A 25,535-nucleotide genomic window follows, 5' to 3' on the forward strand; every position below is an offset into this window, starting at 1 on the left:
AGTTATCATGAATCTTCCTCTATCCTCACTCCTCCCCCTCCATGATGAGCTTATTGTCTCATATTATTAAGTTTTTTCCATGTTGTGGGATAAAAAGTAGACAGCCTCTAATTTTTACTCTTTCTGTTCACTAACACAAAAGCAAGACTGGGGTGCCTGGCTGGCTCAGTTGGAAGAGCATGTGACCCTTGGTCTCGGGGTTGTGAGTTTAAGCCCCATGTTAGGTGTAGAGATTACTTAAATAGACAACTTAATTAAGAAAAAAAAAAAGCAAGATCCTTTATCCATCTCCAGATTTTAAAAATTAGAGTAGTATACAAATGGCTTGGGCCACATAGCCAGATCTGGGACAGTTACCGTGGCCAGGTGGTGATGTGCTCTGTCTGGCTAATAAGCTGGGTGACATTGTTCACCCAGTATGGTAGGGTATCTTGATTTGTAGCCCTTGCTGAATGATGTTTGAAGTGGAAGAAAAGCATCTTCCTAAAGGAAAGAAGGGGTGTTGGTCAGATAAAATTAAGAAATGTTTCCTGAATTGTCTTTCATATTTTTCAAAATTGCCAATTTTCCCAGTCTAATTCTTTTCTCTACTCAAAATACCATCTTTATATATGATAGAGTATATTTTATAATATAATAAATAAAATATAGTAAATTTTATGTTTGGCCTTTCATTTGACAGTGACAGAGAAATCTTGTTGGCCAATGGAAATTGGATAGTGATATGATAGTTTTAAGAATGTAGAGAAATTTTTAGTCAAAGTGAGGTTCATGGAAAAGCAGTAATTGCTCCTTGGCAGTGCAGTCTGTCACTTTAAAAAATTGTTATGAAAATTTGAGAGGCCTCTATTATATTAAAAAACTAAGTATAGTTTTACATGATTTTGCATGTATAATTATTTCCATACATGGATAATTCTAGGTTCCTTAGGTGAAAATTCACTTTGGCATTTGTATTTAAAAGCTTTAAACCATTAGGTATTTAAACAATTTCAAAGGAAATTTTTCTAAAATTAATTATACCCTTACTTTTTATACAGGATCCATAATGAATATATAAGGCAGTGTTTTATTTGTGTGCATTTTGAGTTATGATGTTTGTTACTTATATATTTGTAGTAGCCCTTCATGTTTTCTAGAAGATGAGCTTTGAAACAGATAACCTGGCATGTTTGAATTTTCTTTACATAAGTGACTCACATTAAAGTTGTCTTAAGCAAAACCCTTAAGAATTCATATATTTGCAATGGCTATTCAAAGACTTTTTGTTTACTTTCTGGATCTTAAATGTGCATCAAATAAGAGTTTTGTATAAATAAGATGTTGTTATAAATAACTTACTATTAGCAATTACTTTTGGCTTTTCATCTGATAACAGGTGATTTCAAATCAGAGAAGTCTAATGGGGAAATAAGTGAGTCTCCTGGAGCTGGAAGAGGGGCATCTGGGTCAACTCGAATTATCACCAGATTACGGAATCCAGACAGTAAACTTAGCCAGCTGAAGAGCCAACAGGTGGCAGCTGCAGCCCATGAAGCAAATAAATTATTTAAGGAGGGCAAAGAGGTATGTTGTTTCCATTTAAAACAAAAATCTTTGGAATGTGAAATAATTTTATTTATCATACCTGAAAAGTGGGGGTGGGTAGTTTGTAGACCCTTTATTTATTTATTTATTTAAAAGATTTTTATTTTATTTATTTATGAGAGAGACACAAAGAGAGGGAGGCAGAGACATAGAGGGAGAAGCAGGCTCCTCGCAGGGAGCCCGATGCTCCATCTCTAGACCCCGGATTACTCCCTGAGCCAAAGGCAGATACTCAACCACTGAACCACCCAGCCATCCCTGTAGACCTACTTTTGAATTGTATTTTTCTGTTTCCAAGAGTGTAGTGGATAGCAAGATTAAAAGTGGTTAGGTTTATAATACATGTAATACATATTTTGTACAATAGGTATAGTTGTGTACCCAAATTTCAGTTCTTGTGGGGAAATCTGTAATTGGATGGTATACTTTCTTACTATATGGCTAGTTTTATTGTATATAATTCTAAAGAGAGGCTTTTTTTCCTCCACATATGGTAAAGAATACACTATTTATGGGCTTTAATATAGAGTTATAGATTTTTAAAGATTTTATTTATTTATTAGAGCACGAGCAAGAGAGGCTGCAGAGGGAGGGGGAGAAGCAGGGAAGCCCCATGCAGGTTCCATCCTAGGACCCTGAGAACATGACCCAAGCTGAAGCCAGACGCTTAAGAGTCACCCAGGCAGTCTTCCCCCTTTTAAAAAGATTTATTTATTATTTTAGAGAGAGGGGGAGTATATATCAACATGGAGGAGGGCAGAAGGAGAAGGAGAGAAAGAATCTCAAGCAGACTCCCTGCTAAGCAGGAAGCCCAATGAAAGGCTCAATCTCAGAACCCTGAGATTATGACCTGAGCTGAAATGAAGAGTAGGACACTTAACTGACTGAGCCACCCAGGTGCTTCTAGTACTTCTATTTTTATTTTTTATTTCTTAAGACGTAATCTCTACACACAACATGGGGCTCAAAGATCAAGAGTCATGCACTTTACTGACTGAGCCAGCCAAGCTCCCTAGCTAGGACTTACTGTTTCTGTTCCCCAGCTATCCAGTGTAGCAGAATAATGCCACAGCTGTGTCTCCCATATTTAAGAATTATTTGCAAGGTAGATACACAAGAATATACAGTGTTCTTTTCTAAACATCACAGGAATTTCTTTAAAGCAGTAGCTTTCAGGCTGGTTTTTCACTCTGACCCTCAGTATGACATTTATTATAGCAACCCAGTACACACATTCAGATGTTTCCTGAAATGGTATTTTACCTTGTTATGTGGGAAGCACTCTGGTATTTTCTTTTCTAGTCTAGTTGATTGTGTTATATTTTGTTTTTTTAAAAGTTGAATAAGATCCACTATTGATCTCACAGTTCACTAAAAGATTGAGATAAACTGTTTGGAAACATAAAGTATCCATGGACTCTTATACTAATGCTGGAATGATAAAAGGAGCAAAAGAAAAAAATATTTTTGGGAATATATTTTTTGGGGAATGAAACATGTGATGCCTTTCTTTTTCCCTACCCTTTATTTTTTTATTTTTTTATTTTTTAAAGATTTTATTTATTTATTCATAGAGACAGAGAGAGAGGCAGAGACACAGGCAGAGGGAGAAGCATGCATCATACAGAGAGCCTGATGTGGGACTCGATCCAGGGTCTCCAGGATCACGCCCTGGGCTGCAGGCAGTGCTAAACCGCTGCGCCACTGGGGCTGCCCTTCCCTACCCTTTATATTATAATCTTGAAGTAATGATTGGTGAATGATGTGCACATGTAGTTTTGTGTATATATTTGAGATGCATGAAAATACTTCATAATGTCTGACATATAATAGGCACTTAGTAGAGGTTCTTTTTATGGGAAGATCTTGGTTGTTTAATTATAAACAATTAGGTTTAGCTTTTAACTTCACTTAGAAATTTCAAAAGTTCAGTCATAAGATATACCTGAACTTTATATGGAATGATAAATTACAGATTTAAAAAAAAATTTATTCATGAGAGAGACAGAGAGAGAGGTAAAGACACAGGCAGAGGGAGAAGGAAAAGCAGGCTCCCTGCGGGGATCACAACCTGAGCCAAAGGCAGACGCTCAAACACTGAGCCACCCAGATGACCCTGGAATGATAAATTACAGATTATTGAAAGACAGTTGATCATGTTTACTTATTTGATATGAATAATTAGGCTTTTTATTTTCTTGGTCAGGTACTGGTAGTTAACTCTCAAGGAGAAATTTCACGGTTGAGTACCAAAAAGGAAGTGGTCATGAAAGGAAATATCAACAATTATTTTAAGTTGGGTCAAGAAGGGAAGTATCGTGTCTACCACAATCAGTACTCCACCAATTCATTTGCTTTGAATAAGCACCAGCACAGAGAAGATCATGATAAGAGAAGACATCTTGCACATAAATTCTGTCTGACTCCAGCAGGAGAGTTCAAATGGAATGGTTCTGTCCACGGGTCCAAAGTTCTTACCATATCTACTCTGAGACTAACTATCACCCAACTAGAAAACAATATCCCTTCATCCTTTCTTCATCCAAATTGGGCATCACACAGGTAAAGGAAACTAAAGTTCATTTGTTGCGTGAATATACTAAATATTTGTGAAATGTTTATTCCAGTTGCTCACTTTCAACTTGTTACCAAGGAATTGAATGAAGTCATTTTAGTTAGCAAACACTGAGGACATTAGGGATGTGTATATACTTCTAAGTTACTGGACCAACATTAGCTTTTGAAAAATTTCTGGAAAGCAGAGTCTTTAAAGTTCCAGAACATTATAGAGGGTTTAAGGAGTTGGAAGACTAATCAACCTCTGGGATTCCTTGAGGTATTCAAAATCTGTGATTCTGTGAGGTAGGAACTTCCAGTAGCAGTATATTTAAACCTTATTAGCCTAGAAACATGCGTCCTATGAGATGGAGTCTGAAATTACAGCTTTTGTACTTTTAAGACCATCAAGTGAAATAACTTTTTCCCCCCTTCTTCTGAAATATAGGGCAAATTGGATCAAGGCAGTTCAGATGTGTAGCAAACCCAGAGAATTTGCATTGGCTTTAGCTATTTTGGAGTGTGCAGTTAAACCTGTTGTGATGCTGCCGATATGGCGAGAATCTTTAGGACATACCAGGTAAGTGACTTCTGAGCCTTGTAAATGGTATACCGCACTCCCTTTTGGAATATTAGTCTATTGGTAATGAAAGTTACTGTATTTAAAAGACTATATTACATAATAAACTTAACTCTTCCTGGCCTCATTTTTCTCCTCTATAAGCTGGAACGTGAATAAATATTATTTCTTATTTTTTCAAGTAAAAAGCATTTTTATTGAATAGAAAGAGCAATCACATATTTTGAATGTTCTAGAATGTTTCAGTTACTGTGTTAGGTATCTGATTTACTTAGCATTGAATGTTCAAACATCATTTAGCTGCTAAGTAGACCCAGAGTTGTGTGACTTCAGATGGTTAAAAAAATTGATAAATGTTGTGACTTAAATCTACTTTTTAACTTAAATGTATTTGTTTAACTATAGTTAGTCTTTAAAATTATTACTATAAAAATTAATATAAGTTTATGGTAAAAAATTTAAATTACTATTCAAGTGAAAAGAATCATTTTACTTCCCTGCTCCTCTATGGAGCCCATTCTGAAGTTATAACACTGCTATTTTGTTACTATAAATAAATTTTGTGTTGCTTCCCACATCTTTGTTTTATTTTATAATGAAAAGTTTTTTTTGTTTAGTTTAAGATTTTATTTATTTATTTATGAGAGAGACACACAGAGAGACAGAGACATAGGCAGAGGAGAAGCATGCTCGCCACAGCAAGCCTGATGCAAGACTTGCTCTCAGGACTCAAAGGCAGACACTCAACCACTGAGCCACCCAGGTTCCCCATGAAAAGTTTTTTTTAAGAAAAGTAGTTTACATCTGCTAAATTTTCATCTGCTAAAGATTGCTCTCAGGGTTTTTATTTGTGTCCCCCCCCCCTTAAGATTTTATTTTATTTATTTATTCATGAGAGACACACAGAGAGAGGCAGAGACATAGGTAGAGGGAGAAGCAGGCTCTATGCAGGGAACCTGATGTTGGGACTCGATCCTGGGACCAGGATCACGCCCTGAGCTGAAGGCAGACGCTCAACCACTGAGCCACGCAGACGTCTCTTTTTGTGTTTTCCTTACATCAGTCTTACAGATACTTTGTCTTCCCCTTTTCTCCCTCCTATTTTGAATGTTATTGTTTCTACCAATAGAGGCTTCCACAAGTGGAATGGACTTAATTCTTCCTAGGGTAAAAAAAGGGTTAAGTTCCAGTGCTACAGACTGCACACTAGGAGAGGATAGCTGAATGGCTGGCATATCTTTATTCTACTTCTTACTGATCTCTTTTGTCAAGGTAGACCAAGGAGAGAGTCAGAGGCAATTGTGAAGTAGTAGTCTTGAGTTTCTGTTGTTCCTTCTTGAATTTACCTCCAGACATACGCAAAACTATTCTGTCCCAACATTCTTCTGTTTAGTTATCATCCTAAAGTTAATGTTGGTGGACCAAGCAGCCATGTCTCTGATGACATAGATAAATACATTGAGAACTGAAGCTTAGCTAAGTGTCAGCCAATAAACTCCAATACTCAAATTATATAAATTCGTTTCTCAATTTTAAACATTCCAATGTAAAATGGAATATGGAATTCATCTTTTTTTTTTTTTTAATTGAGGTTTTTTTTTTTTTTTTTTCTTCCTGGCTTATCATTATAACTGGCCTTCTAACTATGTTCCTTAAAGTTATTAAATTATATCATGAATTGCATTTGTATTAGTATGACACACCTGGTAATATATATGAAAGAACTCTTTTTAATATTGTGAGATGAGATAAAGTAGAATGCTCTGAATTTTTAAAAAATTAGAGACTATGACTCAGAAAAATTAGAGATTAATAATAGGATTCTAACATCTCTCAGTACGGATCAAAAACTTCCAGGTGACCAGTTTCTAAGACTTGATCCTAAGGAACTATTTACAAATTCAACCAGTTATTTTATTCATAAGATGGTTGAACAGTTGCAAAACATTTAAAAAATAGTAAATAAGAATTTTTTGGAGAAAATTATGAATTCTGTTGAAAAGCAACATGAGGTATAAAGGAATACCTAAACAGAAATTCAGCTCATGGGGATGCCTGGGTGGCTCAGCAGTTGAGCGTCTGCCTTTGGCTCAGGGCGTGATCCTGGGGTCCTGGGATTGAGTCCCACATCAGGTTCCCTGTGTGGAGCCTACTTCTCTCTCTGCCTATGTCTCTACCTCTCTGTGTCTCTCATGAATAAATAAAATCTTAAAAAAATTTAGCTCATGTTCATGTATAGGAATACTCAGTGTCTTAACAATTTTTTTTTTTTTTTTTTTTTTTTAAGGATGTGTCTTAACAGTGTTAAAAAGGGCGGGGGTTGGGGGAGACGACTGTTGGCTCAGTGGTGGAGCATCTGCCTTCGGTTCAGGGCGTGAACATGGAGTCCCAAGATCGAGTCCTGTATTGGGCTCCCTGCATAGAACCTACTTCTCCCTCTGCCTATGTTTTTGCCTCTCTTTCTTTCTCTCTCTCTGTCTCTCACGAATAAATAAATAAAATCTTAAAAAAAAAAAAAAACCTTAAAAAAAACCCCCCAAAACAGTGTGAATTTCCTTCATGTTGTTATGTAAGTTAATTTCAATAGCATGGGTAATTAAAAATTAAAAGTTTTTTATGGAAAAGGGAAATAATAGGGTTTACATTTAAAGGATGGGTCGAAAGACTTGTCCTACCAGGTAACAAATTTTATTTGGTAGTTATAATAATACTGTGGTATAGATGCAAAGATAAATAGACCAGTGGTACAGAATAAACCATCCAGAAAGAGACCAGCCTGTCTATACTGATGTAATAGATGATAGAGAATCATTTTAAAAAGGACGAACTAATAAATAAGTAAGTAAATAAATAAATAAACAAATAAGACGAACTCTTAAGTAGAAGGTGTGATGAGGCTATTTGAGTTATCTGTACAGTGGAATATTGGATCCCATTCTTTATATCACACACAGTAGTCAGTTCCAGGTAGAGTAAATCCTAAATGCGAAAAGAAAAACTTCCAAGAAGAAAATATAAGAGATTATGATTTTGGAATGAATAAAATTCCTTCCTTTCTACCCTTCCTGTTTCCTCCACTTCATTCTCTTCTTCTATTTCCCCTTTCCCCTTGCCTTTCTGTGTCATCCATATTCTTTCCTTTGCCCTCCACTCCCTCCCATACTTTGTTCCTTTTCTTTTACTTTTTAAAAAAATTTTATTTATTTGTTTATGAGAGAAACCGAGATCCCAGGACCCCAGGGTCATGACCTGAGCCAAAGGCAAGACACTCACCCACTGAGTCACACAGGCATCCTTTCTCTTATTCTTGATTTTCTTTCCTTCCTGATTTATTATGTTCTGAATCGTACAAAAGTGTGACATTATTTCTTCCGTTAATAAGCTGTTATCTATCAGATAAGGTCGACTGTGCATATATGTGTCTGAGTGCTGTGACTACAGGTGACTTTCCTTATTTGTGTTAAATATCATGATACATATATAAGATGGTAATGTAAAAAAAAAAAAAGGTAATGTATAAGCAATAATGAGTCATAATAAAATAACACCTGTGAATTCATCAACCAGTTTAAAAATAAGAACATTATCCCTATTGCATCTGCTTTCCGTTCACATTACCTTGCCTCCTCTGAGAGATAACCATAATTTTTAAGTTTGTGTTTTAATCTACCCTTTCTTTGACTCTAGTTTTATCACATAAGTATAGATCAGTGAATGGTGGATTGTTTTCTGTTGTTTGAGTTTCATAGTAATGTGTCATCCTAAAAAACTAAGTCATAGACTGGTAAAGGTATTTTTAATTTTTTTATCATTCTATAATCAAAAAAGGGTTAGTATTCACAATATATTCAAGAACTTCTACAGCTCAATAAGAAAAAAAAATGCAACCATTTAGTAATAAGACCAAAGATACAAACATAATTCAAAGGAGACACAAATAGCCAAAACCATGAAAATTTCCCTGGTAAGGTGAGGTAAATGCACATTAAAACTAGAGAATATTATTTCATGCCCATGGTATTGTTAAAAATTTTAAATATATTGGTAAATAGGTGATATTAATAGAGAATTCTGGAACACTGCTGATACAAGAGTAACTAGCGAAATGGTTGCTGCAACCATGTTAAAGAATCATTTGGTAAAAACAAAGTTGAAAATGCAATTGTATTCCTCACTCAGTACCCTAGAGAAATCTTACATGTGTACATGAGAAAGCATGAAGAAGTTTTTTAAAAAAGTTGGTCCCATGGGAGCAGCCCAGGTGGCTCAGTGGTTTAGTGCCGCCTTCAGCCCAGGACCTGATCCTGGAGATCCAGGATAGATCCCTGCATAGAGCCTGCTTGTCCCTCTGCCTGTATCTCTGCCTCTCTTTCTCTCTCTTTCTCTCTCTCTCTCTCATAAATAAAATCTTAAAAAAAAAAAAGAAAAGAAAAGGATCCATGCCCATCATGAAGCCCAGTGCAGAGCTTCAACTCACAACCCTGAGGGTGAGATCAAGAGTCAAATGCTTAACCGACTGAGCCACCCAGGCATGCCAGAATGTTTCTTACAATACTTTGTAGTGGTGAAATTTGGTAACAGTTCCTAAGTGTCCATAATTAGGCACATTTAAGTTATGGTGTGGGGATGCCTGGGTGGCTCAGTGGTTGAGGCCTGCCTGCCTCAGGCCCAGGCATGATCCTGGAGTCCTGGGATCAAATCCCACATCAGACTCCCTGCATGGAGCTTGCTTCTCTCTCTACCTATGTCTCTGCCTCTCTGTGTGTATTTCTCATGAATAAATAAAATCTTAGAAAAAGAAAAAGTTATGTTGTGGTTCTATAATGGGCTATTAATATTAACACAGCTGTGAACCTAGGGCAAGTGTCAAGATTGAATCTCATATATGTACAACAGAGTAAAAACATTTCTCTACTTAAAAATAAATGTAGTATGATTCTATTTATGTAAAATTTAAAAGCATGTAGGATAATATGTTAAAATATTGTTTGTGAATACAAACATTTGTGGTAAAAGTTTAAAGATATTCAAGAACTTATATGCTTGAAATCTAAGAAATACACCTCTAAATAAATTACAAATGGTAAAAAAAAAATGTAATGGAAACTAGAAAACACTTTGAATTGAGTGTTCATGAGAAAACTACATATATTGAAATTTGTAGTCTGCCCCTATAGAGTACCCAGGGGGGAAATTGGTAGTCTTCAATGCTTACACAGGAAAGAAGAACTACAAATTAATTAGCTAGGCATATGTCTCAAGAAGTCCTTCTGAAGACAGGAAATACCAAGAACAATTGAATATTAAATATTTGATGAAATAGAAAACCTTAGATCCCATTATAATTTACAAACCACTGATGAGCTTATCAGGAAAGAAAAAATAAAGGGGAAAACACAAATCACCAACATCAAAAATAGAAAAGGAGCCTTACCAATCAGTATTTTTGATTCACTCTCACTGGCACTAGGGATTTTTAAACCTTCAGAGGGTCCACTAACATAGTATTCAGGCTTCCTCCATCCATAGATGAAGGGCCCACTGGGCTTCTAGTTTTGTATAGAAGGGCTGAGGAGTAGGGTCTCCTACCCCCATCTCCATTATTGGACAGTAGGGAATAGGCCACACACTTTTCTCAGGCAGGAAAAGGATTTTGGTTCATTTTAAAGGGTATCACTGCACCTGTCAATAAAGAGGTGGGCAGGACCAGATGACTTCATAAGGAAGTTCTTCACATTTCAGGTAATAGATAAGTCTATTCAAATTCTTCTATAAAATAGAAAAAGAAAGAAAGCTTGCAGATTATTATTTGTTAGTAGAACACTGCAATAAAACCTGATATATAGAAATGGACAGTAGATAACTAGAAAATTATGGCCCTATTTCTTTTTATTAATATTTATCATTGGTTAATAATTAAATGGCAAATAGATGTGCATTCAGGTACTTTTAAAACATTAGTAAAAAAAAATAATACATTAGTAAATATATTCAGGAGTAAATTTTAAAAATTATAAACCATGGATAATTGGCTTCCCCTAGGAATGGAAGACTTGTCCACTCTTAGATTATTAATATCATGCCATTTGAAGTCAAAGAGAAAACTTTGATCATCTAATTAGACACTAAGAAGATATAAGGTCATTAATTCTTGGTTTAAAAAAAGCTTAAATAGGAATAGAGAATAGTCATTTTTTGTCCACCCCTGCTGTCCACCTCCCCCCAAAAAGATGTATTCCAAACCAAACTGTCATGCTTTCTTGATGCATTCCCATTAACATTTAGGTTTGAAGAAAATGAAAATGCCCCCTATCACTGCTATCTTTTAACTTTTCTTAAAAGTATTAGCTAATGCAGTTTGTCAAGAGAAATAAAATCTACATACATATGTGTGTGTGTGCTTGTGTATGTATGTACATGTTGGCAGATAAAGGCATAATTATTATATGCAGTTGATCTGATTAGATATTTAGAAACCCCAAGAAAATTGAAAAACCATCAGAAACCATCTGAAAACTTAATAAAGATTTTATTGACTAAATAAGTCAATAAATAAATGAGGGAGAGAACACTGTGCGTGCCTGAGTGAGGAGAGGGGCAGAAAGAGAGGAACAAGCAGATTCCCTGCTGAGGCGCAATCAGATGCTTTAACTAACTGAGCCACCCAGGTGTCCCCTGAACAATACATTTTGTGTAACAGTAACTACATAGAAAATACTGTGGGAGTTCTGGGTTAAAATAACAAATTGTATAAATACATTTATTTGTTCCCTGCTTAACTCCATGAAAACTATGGCAAGGGGATTTTTTAAAGCATAAACCCACAGAGAAAAGGGAAACAAACAGAGAATACAGCACCAGTAAGGCCATGGAAGCAATAATACAGGTGGACAAATGGTAACCTGCCTAAGAGGGCCATATCCCGAGTCAGTGGGGGAAACAGAATTTTCATGAGTCACACCACAGAATCATCAAAAGGCACAGAAGTAGGAAGTCCATAGCAGTCCACTTTTGATCATATCTGTGCAGTGTACCTGTACCTTTCACACATCCTGCCAGATAACCTTGAGTATGGTGAGCCCAGTGTCTTCCAGGCCTCACTCAGACCCTCACCCTCACATTTCAGACCCAGGGACAAGTTTATTTTTTCCTGGGAACCTTTTTTTAATAGTAACAGTGTTGGTCTTTGTTCATGCAGCTAGTTTTAGTCTTGCTACCGAGTTTTCAAAAGCCAGACTTTGGGGCACTTGGGTGGCTCAGCTGGGAAAGCATCTGCCTTCAGCCCAGGTCATGATCCCAGCGTTTTGGGATTAAGTCCCACATCGGCTCCCTGCTCAGTGGGGAGCCTGCTTCTTTCTCTACCACTCCCCCTGCTGTCCTCTCTCTCAAATAAATACAATCTTAAAAAAAAAAAAAAAAAAAAAGCCAGACTTTATACTGTTTGGGATATACATGAGTGATAGAACTATAAAGAAAAGTAAGGGGACAATAACCCCAAAGTCAGGATGATGACTGGGAATGGGACACACTAGATTCCGATGTATTTGGTTATTGCCACAAAGTTCTCTTTCCTAACCCAGTTACATCTTACATATTTTTAAAAATTGTAGTGAAAGAAAAGATCCCAATAACAACAAAAAACTCTCAAACAACTAGGAATAAATTTACCAAGGAAACATTTAGGATCATGTAAAGAAATCATTAAAGCTTTACTAAAGATAGAAAGGATACTCAGAAAATGAAGAAATAAAGATAGTTTAAATATGTATACTACATTTTCTAAAACCGTGCATTATGTTAATTATATTAATTTAATCTATCAAAATTAATACTTATTTGCATTATTAATAGAATTTTCCCTCCTTGTGGGGCAGACAGGCTTGATCAAAATGATATTAATATTTCAGCTAGAAAAATTAATTGCAAGAAATGGGAAGTAGGTATGAGAAAAAAGGGAAACAATATTAGAACATTTTTGAAGCTACAATAGAAAATAAGATTTAAGGTAGTGGGATAGAACAAAGAATCCAGAAATAGACCTAAGCACATATGAGCATCTACCAATGACAGCTTTGTATGTAAGAGAAAGAAAGAGGACATGTCTGGAGAAAATACCATCTAGATCCCTGCCTCAGCAAAAACATTCAGATCAATGAAGATTTTTTTAAAAAACAAAAACTAAAAAACTTCAATAAGAAACTATGGATTAATTTATGTTTTTGTTGTGATACTTTCTTTTTAAACAGATGTAAAACCCAGATGCCATAGAGGAAAAAAGTGGATATATGCATTTAAAATTCTGAGTAGAAAAATAATATTATAATCAAACTCAAAAGACAGATGACAGACTGAGGAAAAATATTTGCAACACAAATGGGAAGTTACCTTAATTGACAAAGATCTTTTATAAATGAAAAGGACTAATAGTCCAGTACAAACAAGACAAAGGATTTGAACAGGCATTTTGCAGAAAAATAAATATGAAAGGCCAGTGGACATAAAAATGTTTACTTTTCTTGTAATTAAAGAAATGTCGATCAAAACTCTAGGATATAATTTTTTATCTCTCAGTTGGGCTAATAATTGAGAAGTTTGGTACTAACTTGAGTGAAGGTGTGGGAAAGGGTGGCTTTATAATTGATGGCGGCATGAAGTACAATTCTGAAGAGCTTTATGGCTTTACTTGTCAGCATTTTACTTGTCAGTGCAAGAACTTCTGGACTTAGCTACCCCACCCCTGGGAGTACTGGGGGTACTCTACAAGTTTACTAAGAAAGACACAAAGCATTTTTTCTTATAGCTTTGTAACAGCAAAACAAGTACAAGACCCTGGGCACCATGGAGATTGGGAGTGGAGCTGAGGCTTGGTGCCTACTCCTGGTCACATTCTCCGTTGAACCATGGAGGTGTGGAAGAAATACCTGCCACCCAATGTGCCTGCCAGTATGGAGTGGCAGCTGGAAGCTGCACAATACCAGCACCATGGGGTTTCCTTCCTGGGGCATCTAGGCTGCCAGCAGTAGCCAAGGTTTCTGCCTATCCAAATGGAATTGCATTCCTTCAGAACTCACCTTTTTTGCTTTCAAAACATAAAGATTGTCTTGGTGGCAGTGAAAACAATAGAACTTTCTCTGGAGTAGCTAACATCATAGATTAACTATAGTACTACCTCACTGGCCTGATATCCTCAGCAAAGTGAAGCCCTTGTACTTGGTGGTGACAATGTTTGTTTCCCATGTGAACACCAAGAGCACAGACTGAGCTCTCAGCCCAGTTGTGTTCTGCCCCGGTGGCCTCCCTGCACAGGGCTCCGTTCCTGGCCATTGTCAGCAAAGATTGCTCAGTTGCTGTGTCAGACCTGAACTTTTGGATACTTTTAAAACTTAGCCCACAAAAGCTCTGTTGAAAAATACTACTTGATCCTGGCTCAGTGTAGTGGGTTGAAGGTATCAGGTTATCCACCACGCTGTGCCTACAGAGCATGCCCCACTCCCTTGGTCCCAAGAGTAGTAGCCAGTTGATGATACTTGAATAAGTTCATCCTCGGTGAGAATCTGCTCCTTTTCCCCTCCTCCCGTCAATTGTGAGAGAATGAAGAATGTTTTCTATAGTAGTGGTTGTGCAGCTAATAGGCATTGAGCTCTCAGCCTGGGCAAGACTGGATTCTAGGGTCTATATCATAGGACACAAAGCTTTCTTCAAAGTGGAGATAAATAGGGAGTTTTTAGTGGGAGGATAGAGATAAAAAGAATTAAATCCCTTTTCACATCTTTCCAGAACCACCTCCTCCCCTAAGTTGACAAAAGATCTCTCTTTTTTTTTTTTTTTTTTTTTTCCACATGGCTTTACATGCAAGATTGGCTACATCTGGGTAGGGTGTGATAGAGCAATTTTTTAACACTACAGCTCTTAGACTCCTCTCTTCATAGGTTTTGATCAGTGTCCTTGTTTATGGCAAATACTCCCATTCACAAAAATCCAGTCTAATCATCTTTTTTTTTTTAATTTTTAATTTTTAATTTTTCAGTCTAATCATCTTAATGTAGAGCCCCACCACAGGCCTGCCTGTCTCCTTACTGCTGGGTGCAATGATACATTTTACATCCTGAAAAAGAGTGTAGCCTGTGCCCTGTGTTTAATAACTGGTGCTAATCAGTGTGGGTCCTTCTTTCGTAGCCCTTCCCCTCACCCAGGAGTGGGAGCCTCATGGGTCCTTTTCTCTATGGATGTAGAAAGCCTGAATTCTACATTTAGTGGACCCTGTAATGACTTTAAAACCCCCAATGCTAGATAGAATTAGAAATATGGTTAAAATAAAAGATTTTGGATTTCTTGGTCTTTTTGGCGAGAAGGAAATAATGTACTGTTTAATAGGGAACTGGTTAAGTAAATTATAGTATGTCCGTGCAGTGGGGTACATTAACTATTTAAAAAAGATCTGTATCTTCCGGTATGGAAAGATCTTCTAGTGTAGTAATTCATTGAATACATGCTATGTAGTTGTGATTGTAATGTAGTATCTGTTTTGTGTAAATAGGATGTTGGTGTATAGATAGTTTTAGGAATAAGCCATAAGGGAATGTATTTCTTAAAAGGACACATAGAGGAAGGATGGCATGTTTTTGCTTTTTTCTACTGTTTGATTTTTCCTGTTATAGAATTGTACATCTAGTTATTTTTTGATTGGGGTTGTCTGGGTCGTGGGATTATAGCTAACCAGCCTTTGATTCTGTCCTCCTGATTTTCAGTACTGTATTATTATCTTCTTTATTTTTCAAAGTTAAATGCAGTTCTGTCTTTCCATTCATATATTTTTAGGTTACACAGGATGACATCAATTGAAAGAGAAGAGAAGGAGAAAGTCAAGAAAAAAGAGAAAAAACAAGAAGAGGAAGAAACAATGCAACAAGCTACATGGGTAAAATATACATTTCCAGTTAAACATCAGGTAATTCTTATTAGTCTTTTAAAATAGTGTTAACCATTTCTGAGACTTGTGTTCTCCAACTTTGAATACTTAAATTTTGTTTTACTTTGACATAATTTTTTCTTTAATGTAGTTAGAACAAAGTAAATCTTTCTGGCAATTTTGTAAGCATAGGTTTATCTTACTAGAATATAGGTGAGCTGTTAGACTAATTTGTTGAAATTATTAGAAAACTGTAAAATTGTGTTACATTTTTTGTATTAGAAAAGGGGATAGTTCACCTTGGAAAAACACGGGTTTGAACTGCATGGGTCTACTTACACATAGATTTTTTCCAATATAGGACAGTACTGTATTTTCCTTCCTTATGATTTTCTTTTTCTTTTGTTTAAAGATTTATTTATTTTAGAGAAGGATGGGGGTGGAGGGGCTGAGAGAGTCTTAAGCAGACTCTTCTCTCAGCATGGAGCCCAACAGTGGGGCTCAATCTCATGACCCTGAGATCATGACCTGAACAGGAACTAAGAGTCAGATGCTTAACTGACTGTACCACCCAAGCACCTGCTTCCTTATGATTTTCTTAATAACATTTTCTTCTCGCTAGCCTCCTCTATTGTAAAGAATGCAATATATAAATATGTATAGCATACAAAATCTGTGTTAATCGACTGTTTATGTTATTGGTAAGACTTTGGCCAACAGTAGGCTATTGGGAGTTAAATTTGGAGGGAATTAAAAGTTACACATGGATTTTTGACTACGTGGGGAGGAGTCAACAAACCCCCATGTTCAAGGGTCAGCTGTGTTCAGTTTTTCATAAATCTTTGATTCCTCTTGAAAATAAAATTGACTGGTAAACTTATTTGCCTATTTTTCTTGTTTGGTAAAAATGTATAAAACCACATGTGCTTTATAAGCATTCTCATTCTTGTTTAATCAGAATGTTTTCATTTATACCAGGTTTGGAAACAAAAAGGAGAGGAATACAGAGTAACAGGATATGGTGGTTGGAGCTGGATTAGTAAAACTCATGTTTATAGGTTTGTTCCTAAGTTGCCAGGCAATACTAATGTGAATTACAGAAAATCATTAGAAGGAAGTAAGTAATTGAAGTTATTTTTTCTATATCATAATTTCTGATTTTGTACTATTTCTTATAAATTTGTAGTGCATTGACCATATTTTTGGATAAAAGTATTTTTCTGGAATTTTTAATAGAACATGCAAAACTACCAATGTAGCTTATTTATTAATAAGAAGCTCAAATACTTTAAATTACTTTTTTTTTCAGGATATTTATAACTAGGATTTCAATTAAAGAAAGATGATAGAATAGAACTTCCTAAAAAAAAGAAAAAGAAAAAAGGCCTCAGCACCTAATTGTTTTTCTAAAATCTTAAATTCAGTATTACTTGACTTCCTAAGGAACCACCTATCTGGTAATCTTGATGTTGTAGCACATTACAAAACCAGAAAGGAGGTGATAGAGACTTCTGTAAACACTTCCACATAAATGAGGGAGATATTAACTCCATTTGTGCTACTCGCTAACAACTAATATATTTAGAGTCACAGAATTCTAGAGGGGAACTGCCCTATTAAGACACCATCTGTTTTGAAACTCACATTCCATGAGTAGATTATTTCATGAAGATGTGAAGTTATGTACAGTTCACACAGATAGAACTCTGGAATCTGTCTCCTCGCTCCCACTGTCCTTTTTTGCACTCTACATTGCCATCACTTTTTTGTTACCTGGTTATTTTCAAAAGCAGTTCTGCTCACTGTGCAGTGTAATTTGCTAACGTATGGTGTGATGTGTTCTTTCCTATGAAGTCTACGCTATAGTGAGTACTGTGTACATACCTAGCTAACTAATTTGGCTTCTTCGTGAATGGTTCTGCTGAATCCTGGACTGGTTGAGATATTTGAAATTATTGATGTGATAAAGTTATCATTTTGGATTACCTTTTTAATGGAAAAATACTTATTATTTCATAACTGTCACTGGAATTTATAGGGACTAGGAATGTCTTGCACATAATAGATGCTCAGTGAATTGTTCTATTTGCCAACTAGAACTATTCAATATTAAATTTTATTATTGTGATCTGATTATATTCAAGCCAAATGTCCACTATAATAAATTCTAAAAGATTAACATTTTTTATTGCCATTTTGTTGCTCCAGCTACCCACATAGCACATAGAATTATAGAGAGCTTTTGTTTAATTATATCTGACTTATTTTGTCTTGTGTAATAAAATCCAGATTATCAATAAGCAAAATATTTAGGTTTTTGCAGATTTATCTCATATCCACTTTCCTTAGCATACTGTTTCTATTGTCCAAATTCTGGGCCTTTATCCAGTCAGGTACCAAGTTGGTCTTACAACATCTTTTGAGCCCTTTTCCTCTCCAGTGGTAGCAATGCATGTGTTAGTATAGAATAAGAATTACAGTGAAGGCATTAGTATTAGTAACCACCAGTTTATAATCTCAGAACTATTGGTCCCTATAATAATGGTTAACCTAATCTGATCATATGACAGAGGCACAGATGTGCTGGAGAAAACAAATGCGTTTCAGGGAACCTTGACTTAGCATCAGAAGACTAGAGTGTTCAGCTTGTTTGACTGCGTCACTTATTTCTAACCTCCATTCTAACTCAGACTGAATGCCTTAGCTTATTAGTTTACAAGTGTCAATAAAGGTACTGATGTGCAAGATTAACAAAGGATATTAATTGTCTTTATGTCTAGAAGATCTTTAATGGAGAAGACATCCCAAGTATTTTATAATTGTCTATTTTAAGCATCTGGGTTCTTAAAACTTTTAGGTGGAACTACTATTATATAAAGCTCTTTTTGAGAAACTTGAAATCATTGAAAAAATATTGCCCAGTTGTTCTGAAATAACTAAAGAAGCATTGAATAAGGAGAGTATCAGTTTACTTTTTGTCCTTTTGTTACTTGTGGGGTCCAGACACATCCTATCACTGTTTTCTATGATTCGTTTCTTCTCTCCCCAGTATCCTACTGTCTTGACAGATACCAAGTTTTTTGCACTCTTTTCCCTTCCCTCAGCTAGATCTTTCTGGAAGGAGTCATTTGTTTAAATAAGTAGGTACACATTGCTAAGTCCTTGGAATATTTGGGATCAAGTGAAGAGAATAATAAAAGGTAGAAAATGCCTGTAAGGCCCAAGAAAATTCACCTGGACAATAGTTCTGTATCATGGGCTTGATTTTTTTTTTTTTTTTACCTTACGGAAAATTTGAAACTACACGAAAGTAAAAAAGCACCATCTTTCTGTCATTCTCCTATTAGTTGTAATAATCTACTTTTTTTCTGGAGTTTTTTTCCCCCCCTATGTATTTAGAGCAAATTCCAGAAATTATGTTATCTACCAGTTCAGCATATATCTCTGATTGGAGTGGTTATTCCATAAATTATGCCATTACCATTCAACGCACTAACAATATTTAACATGTCCATCTTGAGATTCTCAGTTACTATTCTAGTTACCCCAGTTGTGCCAGAGATGCCCTTTTAATGTTGGTAGTAAATCAGGTCCAGACAAGGCCAAACATTGCATTTGGTTATTTCTCTGAAGTCTCTTTTAATCTATGATAAATACAGTGATTCCCTACCCAGAAAAAAAAAAGTATACAAACAAACCTTTGTAATTAATTTCACTGGCTCTTAGATAGCCTTGAAGTCTATCCATGGACTCTGGGTGAAAAATACTTAAGTATTTATTTTCCTAATATGGTTCTTTAATATAAAGTATATTAGAAACACTGATGTAGACTTTGTGGAGTCATTGAGCAGCTGAAATAGTGTCATATATGAAAGATCCTGAAGTACATCTAAAATGTGCTCATTCCTCTTATGCTTTAGGTCAGTTGAGCATGTTAGGAAAGTATATACTATCTTCAGGTTTTATATTTTTTTAATAGAAAACAGTATAGATTGCTAGAAATATAATTTCCACTGAACTAGATTTGTTAAAGCAGATTGCTAATGTTCAGAATACCTATAATTATATATATATACACACACTCAATTCTTTTTAGCCAAAAATAATGTGGATGAAAATATGGATGAATCAGATAGACGAAAAAGTCCACGGAGTCCAAAAAAAATAAAAACAGAGCCTGATTCTGAGAAAGGCGAGGTAAAAGATTCAGATGCTGCAAAAGGGGCAGACCAAAGTGAAATGGACGTTTCCAAGATTACTGAGAAGAAGGACCAAGGTAAGGAGAGTCCGGTGTGGAGGGCAGCCTGGGGGTGATAAGATTGTAATGGATCTGGTTCGCACAGCAGGAGAGGTACTGCCTTTATGTTTCTTTAATAGCAGCTTTATTGAATCACAGCTCATTTACTATATAACTAACCCATTTAGAATGTACAGTGGTTTTTAGTACTTCACAGAGCTGTTCAGCTGTCACCACAGTCCATTTTAGAACATTTTCACCACCCCAAAAATAAACTTCATACTCCTTAGTACCCAGTTTCTAATCCTCCCTAAATCCCCCCAGCCTACTAGTCTACTTACTGTCTCTATGGATTGGCCCTATTTTGGATATTCTGTATGAATGGAATCACATAATACATGGTCTTTTGTGACTTGGTGTAATGTTTTCAAGATTCACCCATGTTATAGCATATGTCAGCATTTTATCATTCCTTTTTAGTTCTGAATAATAGTCCATTGTATGGACGTGCCACATTTTGTTTATCCATTCATCAATTGATGGACTTTTGGGTTGTTTCTACTTTTTGGCTATTATGAATACTGATAAGGACATCCTTGTACAGGTTCTTATGTAGACATACGTTTTCATCCCTCTTGGGTAAAGACCTAGTAGTGGAATCCTAGGTCATGAGCTAATAACTCTGTGTCCAGCCTTCTGAGGAACTTATACTGTCTTTTGTGAAAAGTCATTCTTTAAAAACTAGGTAAGCTAGATAATGTATAAGCCTTAAGATATTTTATGACTATGAAATATCTTACATAAAATTTTCCATGAAGGTACTGGAGTATGGGGTAACTGTCACATGCTAAGTAATTTTTCATTTAACATTCCAACTTCAGATACTAAGAATCAGAGTATTTAAATATTTACAAAATGTCTGTTTTTTAACCTTTTATAAAGTTTAGCCCTGTCCATTGACCTATCTTAATCATGTATCAGGAGCTTTCAAATATGTATATTTACACTGAAGCCCCGTGAGTGAAATGAAAATAAACATTGGTGGTTTTTAAAATAAAAATATTGTGAATTCCACATTTGAGACTAAAAGTTAGCACTTACATAAATGTGTTTGTTTCACAGATGTACAAGAAATTTTAGATTCTGACAATGAGAAACCCTTTAAGGAAGAACCAATGGAGATAGATGATGATGTGAAAACAGAGCCGCATATAAACTGTCAGGAAGGTTCTCAAGTAGATGTGGTCAATGTCAGTGAGGGCTTCCATCTAAGGACTAGTTATAAAAAGAAAATTAAATCATCCAAACTAGATGGACTTCTTGAAAGGAGAGTTAAACAGTTTACACTGGAAGAAAAACAGCGCCTTGAGAAAATGAAGTTGGAGGGTGGAATTAAGGGTATAGGGAAGACGTGTACAAGTTCTTTGAAAAGCCTTTCTGAATCATCAGTAATAACAAAAGCAAAAGAAGGGTGTCAAAGTGACTCGCTTAGACAAGAACAAAGCCCTAACACAAGTAATGGTAAAACTGAAGATGTGATTCGAGGATGTTCACAAAGCGATTCCTCAATTCTTAGAATCAATGATCCTGATCATACAACAAACAGACTTTATCCAAAAGAGCAAATGTTAGATGACATCTCCATTCAGAGCCCAGAGACAAACTGTCAGAAACAGAATTCTGTTGGAAATGACATAAATGAGAGTCTCTCTCAACCTACCAGTCAAGGCCAGGAACTTAATAAGGTTAAAACAAGAGGAAGTGACTTTCTCATTGATGACTCCAAACTAGCCAGTGCAGATGGAATTGGTACTTTGATCTATAAGAACAAAAAAACACTCATACAGGAGGATAATGACACCATTGTTTCTCCTTCCCAGAGCCCTTCACTTCCATCAGTACCTAAAAGTACTGATGATAGAGATCTCCCATCTCTGTCAAAAGCAGTAGACTTTGAAGGAAAACTAGGATGTATCTCTGAATATAACAGCACTTTGGAAAATAGTTCTGATACTATGTCTATTCAGGACAGCAGTGAAGAAGATATGATTGTTCAGAATAGCAATGAAAGTCTTTCTGAGCAATTTGTAACTCAAGAACAAGGTATTGAAGGCTTGGAACCATTGAAACGTGAGTTTGTTCCAGATAAGTCCACTAGCAACTATAAGAGACCACAGGGTAAGGTAACTGAAGCAAATGGTAGGAAGCCAAGTCAAGAACAGAAATTAGAGGAGAGATCAGTTAATAAATGTATTGATCAAATCAATCTAAAAAGTAGCACTGACAGAAAGAATAATGAAAATAGAGAGTCTGAAAAGAAAGGACAGAAAGCAAGTACTTATCAAATAAATGGAAAAGATAATAAACCCAAAACATATTTAAAAGGGGAATCCTTGAAAGAAATCTCTGCGAGTAAAGTAGCAAGTGGTGATCTTGAATCAAAGCTTAATAATATAAATAAAATAATTCCTGAAAATGATATTAAGTCATTGACTGTTAAAGAATCTGCTGTAAAGCCATTCATGAATGGCGATGTCATCATGGAAGATTTTAATGAAAAAAACAACTTGGAAACAAAATCACGTTTACTGAGATCTTCAGATGCTGCATGCGACTACCAAGATGGCCTAGACACCCTGCCATCAACCAAAGAGTCTGAGACCATGCCTCCACTGTCTTGTCCAGAAAACAGTTCAACAAATCAGGTAGAAGATATGGAAATTGAAACCTCAGAAGTTAAGAAAGTTACTCCCTCACCTATTACTTCTGGAGAGGAATCTAACCTCAGTAATGATTTCGTTGATGAAAATGGTCTGCCCACCAACAGAGATGAAAATATCAACGGAGAGTCTAAGAGAAAAACAGTTATCACAGAAGTCACCACCATGACATCCACGGTGGCCACAGAATCAAAAACTGTAATCAAAGTAGCAAAAGGGGATAAGCAGACTGTGGTCTCTTCCACAGAAAATTGTGCCAAGTCCACTGTCACAACCACCACTACAACAGTCACAAAGCTATCCACACCCTCCACAGGCAGCAGTGTGGACATCATCTCTGTGAAGGAGCAGAGCAAAACTGTGGTCACCACAACAGTGACAGATTCGCTGACCACTGCAGGGGGCACTCTAGTGACATCTATGACCGTGAGCAAAGAGTATTCCACAAGAGATAAAGTGAAACTCATGAAATTTTCAAGACCCAAGAAGACTCGTTCAGGTACAGCTCTGCCATCGTATAGAAAGTTTGTCACCAAGAGCAGCAAGAAGAGCATATTTGTTTTACCTAATGATGACTTAAAAAAGTTGGCCAGGAAAGGAGGAATCCGAGAAGTCCCTTATTTTAATTACAATGCAAAACCTGCCTTGGACATATGGCCTTATCCTTCTCCTAGACCAACCTTTGGTATCACTTGGAGGTATGTACTTTAAAATGTATTTGGGGAAGGGAGAAAGTCTTAAAAGCATTTTTGAGTAAGCATATCTCATTTTTTACAGAAAAAAAATGAGATAATAAGAGACAGGGAAGCAGAAATTTAATAAGCCAGGTTAGTAATGGAAATAAGATAACAGAGAATCTTGAATTTGGCTGGCTGGGAGGTACTCAAGTTTACTTAGGGTAAAACTTTAGGGGAAAATGTTAAGAGACTTGAAAAGATCTAAATCTTTAAAATGAAATTGAGTTTTACTTTCCTCAAGACAGAAGAAACATGTCAAATATAGTTGGTTTTGTGGTTTAACTTTCTGAGTTATTGCCATGTGTTTGCCTTGGGAATGAGAATAAGAGACTTGGATAGTCCACTTTCTGGAATGTTTGTATTTTATTTCTATTAGGTAATTCATAGAAACATAAGACATAGGAAACATGCCTGTGAATCACACCGAGTTCATCATAATGTGGAAATCTTCCTAAAATAATTTATTTGCATGATAAACATTTGTTTTGGAGTTCTCTGTTATTTATGTGAGGAGAGGTCTCTGAGATTCCTTAGAGATTTTTTAAAACCCAGAAATAGTCTTAATTTAAAATTTTCTGGGCATTAAGCTTTGGGGATGAGTCATAAGTACATAGTGTTGGCAGTTGTAAGATCATGTAGTTTCATTTTGGGAAAGGATCTTAGAAATTCTTATCTTTTATAGATGTGTAATAAGTTACCTCTGGCCACAGAGGGACAGAGTTAGGAATAGTGCCCAGTTTTCCTAAATCCCCAGTCCAGTACTGTATTCTGCTATATCACATTTCACATATCTGTCCTTGCTTTGTCCTTTTTCATGTCCTTGTCTTTTTATCTTTTCACCCTCACAACTCGAAAGGATGGAGGAACATAAACACTGAAAACATAAGAGTTCTGTGGGGCATGCTTGTGAGTCAGGAACAGTCTTGATGGCTGCTAGATTTTGATAGGAAGCTGCAGTTACTTCAAGTGACTGAACAGATTCCATTTCACTTTAAGCTTCGTTTCTGTGTGTCTTTACTATGGTTCCAGTTTTTTTTTTTTTTTTAAGTTAAAACCATGCCTTTTTTTTATTTCTTTTATATTATAATTAGCCAGTATTATAAAACAAAACAAAACAAAGTGTAAATGAGTACTCTCTCTAAAGGAGTTAACTTATTAATATGACCAGTCACAATTGGTTTGACCAAGGTTTTTATAACTCATTTTTTGATTTGAATTAAAATATCACTCCATTACACATTCAATAGAGACAGCTGAAAAGTACAATTTCTCTGCAGGGCCTGCAATGAAGGATTTGCAGAATCCTGCAGGGAATCAAGGAACTCTTCATTACAGTTCATGGATTTATAGGATTACTCTGCACTTTTCTGCTTTCTTCATTGAGAGCGGTCCCAAAGTGTATCCTTGACTGTCCTGCAGGTAACTTCTTTCCCACTGGAAAAGTTACTATGTACAAATACTTTAACTAAAATGACCTGGCAGTGGTGGAGGCCAACCTTTCTGCGCTTTCCTTTTCTGAAGTGGAAGGTAGGCTCAACTGGGAAGCACTTTTCTCTGAACCAGTTCCGATCAAGTGTTGCCCAGGGCCCTTTTCTGCACGGCTGGGTTTCAGGAGCCTTGAATTGTTATGTTTTAATATGCACTGTGGGCACAGTTGGTATCTGTTTAGTTAATTTCTCATTTTTTAATGGAAGGAGATACCTTCCTGTACATTTTAAACAGATATTGCTGTCAAATACGTGCTAACGTCTTAATCTGCTGAAGTTGAGGGAAACATAATCCCTTGTATCTAACAGGGGCATGGGTAAATAATGTAAAGTATTCTTGATTTAGAATGCATTTTTTAAAAGTGTATTGCTATAAAAACCATGCATGTGAAATGCATTTTTATATTCACACTTGAAAATAAAAAAATCTGTCTGATGCTTAGAGTAGAAGCTAAGAATGCCAGGAGGTGCATGTTTGATATTTATTAATTTAATGTTAAGGCTGAGCAGTAGTGAAAAGTGAAACTTGTCTTGTCAATCCATTAGGCCTCTCTTTTCCTCCACACTGTCCATTCCCTTACTTCCTTTTTCCTGGGCCCTGATTCTGTGTTTCATTATCACTTTGAACCAGTAGTTGTCTCACAGTGCTGGCCACATAATCCTCCTAAAAGCCAAATCTATCCTGTGAATGTTCTGACGGAGCAGAGCAAGCCTTCAAAGTG

At 36.0% G+C, this 25,535-nt stretch overlaps 1 protein-coding gene across 15 annotated transcripts in view; it reads left to right on the plus strand.

Moving 5' to 3' along the window:
- The window catches only part of BPTF (bromodomain PHD finger transcription factor), a 153,225-nt gene that overhangs the window by 76,915 nt on the left and 50,775 nt on the right, over positions 1 to 25,535 (plus strand). For all 15 annotated transcript variants that reach the window (XM_072781102.1, XM_072781101.1, XM_072781108.1 and 12 more), the window contains 7 exons: positions 1,379 to 1,566; positions 3,794 to 4,149; positions 4,592 to 4,723; positions 15,542 to 15,671; positions 16,611 to 16,749; positions 19,729 to 19,908; positions 20,992 to 23,287. In XM_072781102.1, the coding sequence (XP_072637203.1) occupies positions 1,379 to 1,566; positions 3,794 to 4,149; positions 4,592 to 4,723; positions 15,542 to 15,671; positions 16,611 to 16,749; positions 19,729 to 19,908; positions 20,992 to 23,287 (3,421 nt within the window). The remainder of the gene's footprint in view (positions 1 to 1,378; positions 1,567 to 3,793; positions 4,150 to 4,591; positions 4,724 to 15,541; positions 15,672 to 16,610; positions 16,750 to 19,728; positions 19,909 to 20,991; positions 23,288 to 25,535) is intronic.

Source organism: Canis lupus, chromosome 16 (genome assembly GCF_048164855.1).
Source record: "Canis lupus baileyi chromosome 16, mCanLup2.hap1, whole genome shotgun sequence".
In the NCBI taxonomy this organism is placed as follows: Eukaryota; Metazoa; Chordata; class Mammalia; order Carnivora; family Canidae; genus Canis; species Canis lupus.